The 7,497-nt window shown below is 41.1% G+C and overlaps 2 protein-coding genes across 2 annotated transcripts in view; one reads left to right on the top strand and one right to left on the bottom strand.

Annotated features, from left to right (window-relative positions):
* The first annotated feature begins 746 nt into the window (after positions 1-746).
* SARC_05448 (hypothetical protein) lies at positions 747-2,759 on the top strand. Its single transcript, XM_014300703.1, has one exon. The coding sequence runs from the start codon at positions 1,920-1,922 to the stop codon at positions 2,670-2,672; it is 753 nt and encodes a 250-aa protein (XP_014156178.1). The 5' UTR covers positions 747-1,919; the 3' UTR covers positions 2,673-2,759.
* Positions 2,760-2,940: 181 nt separating this feature from the next.
* Positions 2,941-7,497, bottom strand: part of SARC_05447 (hypothetical protein) — an 11,431-nt gene continuing 6,874 nt past the window's right edge. The window contains exons 9-16 of the mRNA XM_014300702.1: positions 6,761-6,867; positions 6,321-6,392; positions 5,810-5,901; positions 5,385-5,475; positions 4,652-4,755; positions 4,061-4,182; positions 3,489-3,572; positions 2,941-3,149 (exon numbers count right to left, since the gene is read on the bottom strand). Coding sequence (XP_014156177.1) covers positions 3,016-3,149; positions 3,489-3,572; positions 4,061-4,182; positions 4,652-4,755; positions 5,385-5,475; positions 5,810-5,901; positions 6,321-6,392; positions 6,761-6,867 — 806 coding nt within the window. The 3' untranslated portion in view covers positions 2,941-3,015. The remainder of the gene's footprint in view (positions 3,150-3,488; positions 3,573-4,060; positions 4,183-4,651; positions 4,756-5,384; positions 5,476-5,809; positions 5,902-6,320; positions 6,393-6,760; positions 6,868-7,497) is intronic.

Below are 7,497 nucleotides of genomic sequence, written 5' to 3'. Positions count from 1 at the left end.
TTCCAGTCCTTATCCGAGGCGTTGTGCTGACTATTATTGTCGGAGACAAGTGCTTCGGCTACGGTGCGGTTAAACGCATCGGCAGCAGATGCGGTTGCTTCTGCGGCAGCGGTAGCTGCTGCAGCGCTAGTAGCTTCTCTTTCCATCTTTCTACGTTCGGCCTTGCGCTTCTTTGCAGGCATATTGTCTTTCTTTGTCATAATCTTAACTTATGACTTCAGTCTTATTCTCCTAAGGAATGACTGTGCTTTAAGAAAAAAATCGTGTTAGTTATCTACCTTTACGTTTAAGTAGTCGAAGTAATTAATACCTTTGCTAACTTTAAAATGTGTAAGTTTCGGTCTATCGAGGCGATATTAACGACTTAGAGTAGTTAAACCCTTAGGTTAAGTCTAAGTATAGTTAAATTCGAAATAAATAAACGAAATGAGTCTTTTAGTAAAGTTAGGTATGTCTCGTGAAAACAGCAATACTCTGAGGGATTGTGAGGCAGAACATTGCCTATTTATAATCATCTCAGTACTGTTTTCGCCGAATGGATTTTATTTTATGTTTCGTTGTCGCTCTAATAGAAACCATGGAATGTTTCGTTGGGGCGAATCCGAGATACTCATAAAATCCTATCTTTAGAAAAAAAAGAAAAAAAAGAAGAAAAAAACTCCTGATGTCCAGAGTTATTGCATTAACCAATAACTTGCCACTTATCAAGAATTACCGACTTAGCCTTGAACCGCCTCAGGTGGACAGGAGGAGTTCCTGAGAAGGACAGAAAATCTTCACTGGGTTGAATTATCTGTGTGTGGTTATGATATGGGTATATGAAGGATAATCAGTCCAAAGATCAGGCAACTATCCGCACTATTGTTTGACTTTTATATGGCAATATGAACGTCCTAGTTTAGTAGAGGCTATACATTCATAGCCACGTCATTGTTATAACGTGATCAGAAGGTGAGTGTGAATAGCTCATCATCGTAGTTGACGGAGCTACACTACTTTCAAGGCTAACAATGAATATGGAAGAGAAAATGTCGAGTCAGGTGACCGTGGTCTCCACCGGCGTTGTGTTAATGAGACCGAGTGGCTCACCTCCTTCATCAAAAATCTCCACGATACAAAAATCGTTTTAGTCTTTTCTTCACCGGATGACAAAGAGTTTACCTTGTGCATGAGCAGCAATGGCGCAATTGTGAAGGATGTATCCTTCTGGGATGTAACACGCAATCGAACGCGAGCTGTGGTGAGGAGGAACGTTCTTATAGTACTCTTATTCTATTTGCCCCTCATCGGATTTTTTTGGGTTCGTACTATCTTGCCAAGTATTTGACAGTTCCGCCAGCTAAACCTTATATGCGATGGGTGCCCCTAAAAGAAAATATGGCTATCTTTTTCTCAGTAGTCTCAGGGGTTACCTTTCTACTGCGTGGAGTCACGCTCATGACGATATACAAGCATAGAAAATCACCAGTCATACTGAGCAAACTGCCATCTTTCATAGCTCATATTAGCTTTTGCTTATTGGTCATACCTCCACTCACATATAGCACGAACATGCTGACTGCTTACTACTCGCCAACGAACAGTTTTGTTCGCTTCCTACAAGCAGTGGAATTGATGACGGTTGGGCAAGTATGGGCGGCACTGAGTAGCAGGGTGGCGCTTATGTATTTTTTGTTGGACAAAGGTATCTGCAATCCAAGTTACAAGATGTTCTTCGTCAATTCCATAATCATGTCATTTGTGTTCCAAGTGGTACCTTACATCGTTGCCATGACCATTTCCTTCCTTAAATACTCCGAAATCATTGGGTGGGCTGCCGTTTCGTATGCGTTGCTCACCTTGATCGAGATGAGCTGGTATACTGTGAAAATGCGCGGGGGATTCGTAAAGTTATTCGTAATTATGAAAATGTCGTGCGGATGATGATTATACAGGTAGTGATATTGGTGATATCTATGTGCAAAGTGCGATTTGAAAGCAAGAGTCTTGCTTTTTACAGATTCAGTACATCAGTGGTACAATGTTTTCACAATAAATTAGGTATCAGCGAAAACACCTTAATCAGCCAGGCATATGATTTGATAGATCCACGTGGGCGGCGTGGGCGGCTTGATCTGCTATTACAAGATAAGGAACTTTACCCCGTACTATTGGCTATGGCTGGCAGACGGCATATGGACGAAAACTTCAGATTCATGCAAGATGTTCGACGGCTTAAGCGTATGTTGAGGACAGAAGCCAATACGCTGACAGTACAGGAAAGAAATAACGATAGTGAAAACATAAGCAGACTAACATTGCAAATACTGGATAACTATATCATGCAAGGAGCGGCCCACCCAGTAAATTTGCCTTCGAGGATACTAAAGCCATTACGCGAAATGAGGGAATCGACGCCCGTCGAATCATCGATGTCTCTACACCAGGTGGAAGTTGATATTTACCAGCTCTTGTGGATGGCATATGCGGAGACAGTCATGCTGGTGCACGAGTCAAATGTGCTGGACATGTTCTCGAAGAATCCGACAGTGTGCGACATACTGAAGAGCAGAGTAGATAGATTAACAACCTTGTGCGGGACGGACGCAAGACCGGCGAAACCACCCCAAACAACTAATTTACTGCACATAGAGGAGCGGTGTTCCTCGAACAGTGTCCGCGACGAGGCCTGACAAGTTCAGATAGCACCGCTTGCGCAATTGGCGCGATGTCCTTCCCTTCATTCAACAAATAAATACAGCAAATACATATCACATGCGATCAGTATAATCACGCTACTGCTATTATTTCTACCGGACACCCCAAGGGATACTATCATTCCTTGTTGTCAGCTTACTTTGATCTGGTAGCGTTAAACACAACATTATCAATGAGTGCTGTACAAAACATACACCGTTCCCCGTCCGAGTTCTAGGGTTTAAGGATATTTTTTTCCCACGATTACTGAAATATGTGACTTTATTGGTATCAAACATGTATCTGAGACTATTTTCCACCGCTGTCACCGACCACGGCTTACGTGAGTCCTTTCCTTTTCTTAAACTCACTCAATCGTCTGGCGCGCAAAGCAATGCGATCCACCGGTGTATCCTCGTCATCAGAATCGGGACGTTCCGGGACGACAAACACATATTTGGCGCAGAGTTCGTCTGCAGGGGTACATAGAACAAGACAAGTGTAAGGAAAGAAGATGGGATTTATGACTTGGACGACACATGTGCCTGCGCATGACAACCTACGCCTGAACTCAACACATACTCGTGCGCGCAACAACTGACCCCGAGCACCGCAGAATTACACATGTGAGCAGCACCCTCCCGTATATGGTGTTAACGTACATACATCAATACAGTGCTAGAAGTACATAGATCATAATAGTTTCTAAGATTGCATAGAGCAATATAGTGATGAAAAGTACACCGAGCAATATAGTGCATGAACTACACAGAGCAATATAGTAGTAAAAGTGCATATACCAGATAACATACCGATGCGGCTGCCCAGATCCAAGTCGAAGCCATGCAATGTTTTGAGATCAGACACATCCAACGATTGTCGGCGCTTTCTTTCAGCTGTGCAATAAAACCAGCATATGAGTGGAATGGAATATGCAGACGAGATGGGGTCTGAATCTGAACCGTGAGCAATGAACAACCGATGCTTGGCAGTTAGCAGCCAATGATGTGGTTGAATAAGCGCGATAGACGGGGGTAATTCACAAATCTACGACTCATCATTGCGAAGATACACGAATGACAAAATGAGCAGCAGCAAATCGAAAGGTCATGATGAGAAGGTGATAGGGTGGAATTTAAACGGGCAAATAGGTTCTGATCGGCGTCTAACAGTGAGTTGTGATTACGCTGACTAAGTATCGGGAACCAAAGTCACATCTTCGGCGCACTACCTAGTGTAATCAATATACTGGTGCTGGATAGAGCTGCTGTCCAGCTGGACTAAACAAATGGGCGGTACTTGTATCAGAAACTTTGGCGTACCCCTGAATACATCGGATAGTGAGAACATACACACAATACAAAGTCCAGACAGTATATCCTACCTTCGTTTTCTACTCTTTCCTTTTCCGCGCGTGCCTCGGCGGTATCAGCAGTCCCGTTGGCGGCTATGGCATCTCGCTCGGCTCTTTCGGCCAGAATGCGTTCTCTATCTATTGCTGTGAGCCTGCAACGTGACATTACTTCAGCAGGAATAGCAACATATATATATATATATATATCCACCCACACCCATCCACCCACCCATATATATATATATATACATATACATATATTTATATATATATATACATATATATATGCATATATATACACATACAGACATACAGACATACATATATATATATATATAAATAGAAACATTTACATAGATCACACATACACACACACATATATATATATATAATATATATATATATATATATATATATATATATATTATATATATATATATATATATATATATATATATATATATATATATATATATATATATATATAATAATAGTGATATATTATAGTATACTAGTATAATAAAATAACATTGTAGCAAAATAATAAAATAATGAAACAATATAATATAACAATAACAAAACTGATACTTATATTTTTTATAGGAATAATTCCTCACATACATGACAGGGCGGGTCTTCACGCGCATGTATTTCATTCCATCCTCGAGAGATTTGTCGAGCGGTGTCTTTGTGTCTCGTTGAAATGTGTTGTGAACACGTGCTCGCTGCAAACAACCGAGAAGAAAGCTAGAAAATTAGAATGTAATATCGCTGGCTACAGATATTAAATATTGGTATATTTATAACTACAGTGAGGGAGTATGTTGAAATGTACAAGATCACAATTACAAAATCGTGTCTAATTGTACTCACTGAATCAGTTTCCAACATTGGCCATGATCGAGTTTGTACGTGAACAGGTTAAATGTCACTACTTCGTACTTGTCTCCCATACTGAGCACTCATTTGCAACCCTTTGATGCTATAGTATGAAAGACACTCTTATGAGTATTGTACAGCACAATGGGTGTATCCACAAATGCAGTGGAATGGATATGGGTATGTATTATATATACCATACCAAGTTAGAAGCATTTGAGCAACGGAAAAACAAGACGCCAGACCTTCGCCTACAGGTTCACTTTCACATCGCGTACGGTATGTGTGTATTATGCGCACGTACACACCTTAAAACGATCGATTTGCGATAGTGCACCAACACAAAACAGCCGGTTTAAGGAGACTTAAAAGCTTTGCGTTAGTATAAACGGATATAGTTAAAATTAATGGACAAACTACACGCTAGGAAGAATACGGTGCAGCTGGGAGCAGATGTTATAAGGAGAAGTCCTACCTCATTAATGTGGGCCATGGCGGCGATTGTTTTACGATTTTTGAACGCCATTCGATCCGTGTTCGCTTTGGCCTCGAGGCCGTCAAGTAGTCTGTTGGTAGAGTGCGATGTTGTGGAATGTGTTGTGTGTGAGGGTGAGACTCATTCTCAACTGAAACTGGGCCATCTCTATCACTGTACCGTACATTTATATATAGACCGGGATATAACCTCAGAGTGCTGCTTACCTCTTCTATTCAACAAGCATACAAATCATGTGACGCTGTGCTCAGTACAGATACACATTGAGGCCGTAAGTACTCAGACAAAAGACGAGTTTATAATCGTCAATAGACAAACAAGGGGTTGATGTGTTGTATCCATGACTGTTGTTGACAAATTTATATATATATATATATATATATAGTAGATTAGGATGAACTTACTTATCGATGCGCTCTACTTCTTTTTCATCGCCTTCCTGCTGTGCCACGGCCTTCTCGGTTTCCATTCTGATTTTCTCCGACGCATAGGTTCTCTGAGAAATGCCATCGAAATCAAACACAGGGAATAAGTCAAACTCCGCATATGAACATGGTGCTCATGTCACAAGAGAGGTAGCTGAAAAATACGTGCGGTGCGATATGCCTTCTGGAGTCACAAACACCGTGCATGACTGAATCTCTTCCGGCTGATTGACCAACAGAAATCATCAGTACAAACATTAGAGACCATTGCGCAACACAGACCAAGCAAATTCTACATAAAATTGGTATGTCGCATGATTGATACTTAGTACCTAAATCTTGTTCCACAGGGAAAGCGCTGCCTGTATTAATACCACAATTCTCGTGGTATAGGGTAAAACTAGAGCGCTTAACAATCGCACCTGCCGGGGATCCGCACAGTTACGATTAACCCCTGTAGCACGCACGTGTAGAGTGTTGTGCGGCATACCTGGATGTCCAGTCGGTGCCTAGACTGATCCTTTTTCTGCTTGAGGACGTACTCGATGTCGGCAGTTGTTACCTGTGAAAACAATTACATTGCCAGTTTTAGTAAAATCTTACGCAGAGTGAACAGAGTTAACATTGGCAGTTTGGAATAGAAATGTGATAGTGGACACGAAGAGCTTTTTGGTTCTGATGAACCGATTTACATTTTGGGGTAAATCATCGCGACGACAAAAGTAAGGTCGGATATAGCAGTTGTGCAGGTCCGAGAGGTCTACACTTGGAAAAGTAGTGATGGAAGAAATTGTAGAAAGTATACTTTCGCGACAAATACAGGTTTCTAGCCCCTTGTGTTCGTCAAAAACACATGATGGATAAGCAACTGGACTCATATGGATATATGAGACCAAATGGGTAAATCAGTCACACATTGGTAAATCATACTTTCTTATTTAGCATATCTTCAATTTGCTGTGTTTTCGCTTTAATTGTCTTCATAGATGGGAGCTTTTTACCATCCTTCTCCAACTGCGCCTTCAGTTGACTGAATTCTGAAATGAAGTAGAAGCAAGAATCACATCATGAAACGATTGTGAGGGAAAGTAAGAAAACTCTGGGAATCATATTGTACATTGTATATGAAACATAGACCAATTGTGAATATCGAGGTGCCGAGGAGAAAAAAATGGCTTGACAAAGCCCTGTTCTGATGGTATCATGTGAGTATATTCATTGTTGGTGTAAGTCTGCACAGAATTCGAAGTATTATACATGTTCATCACGCACGAAAGTGCTATTGCCAGCGTGTGCATAAGCTTTCTCGAATATACACACCCCTCACACAATGACAACGAAACCGGAAACATACTTACTACAAGCTATAAGTACAATATATCATTTCGTAACGTGAGCTCCCCCACAATGCCGAAAGCACTTATCCTGACTCACAACTGAATTATCTCAAGTATCTACCTGCCCTCTCAAGAACCTTGCTTAACAGCACCAGACGATCACAAACATCTCTTCTATTCTGACTCACAACTGAATTATTCTCAAGTAGGTACCTGCCCTCTCAAGAACCTTGCTTAACAGCACCAAACGATCACAAGCATCTCTTCCACTCACAACTCAATCATTTATCAAGTACCAAACTATCACAAACATCTCTTCTACTCACAACT

This window comes from Sphaeroforma arctica (genome assembly GCF_001186125.1).
Source record: "Sphaeroforma arctica JP610 unplaced genomic scaffold supercont1.347, whole genome shotgun sequence".
Classification (NCBI taxonomy): domain Eukaryota; class Ichthyosporea; order Ichthyophonida; genus Sphaeroforma; species Sphaeroforma arctica.
This window is presented reverse-complemented; position numbering and strand designations above follow the sequence as displayed.

Bases quoted from the DNA above. Each gene is read 5' to 3' on its own strand.
- SARC_05448 (XM_014300703.1), top strand. From the start codon at position 1,920: ATGATGATTATACAGGTAGTGATATTGGTGATATCTATGTGCAAAGTG.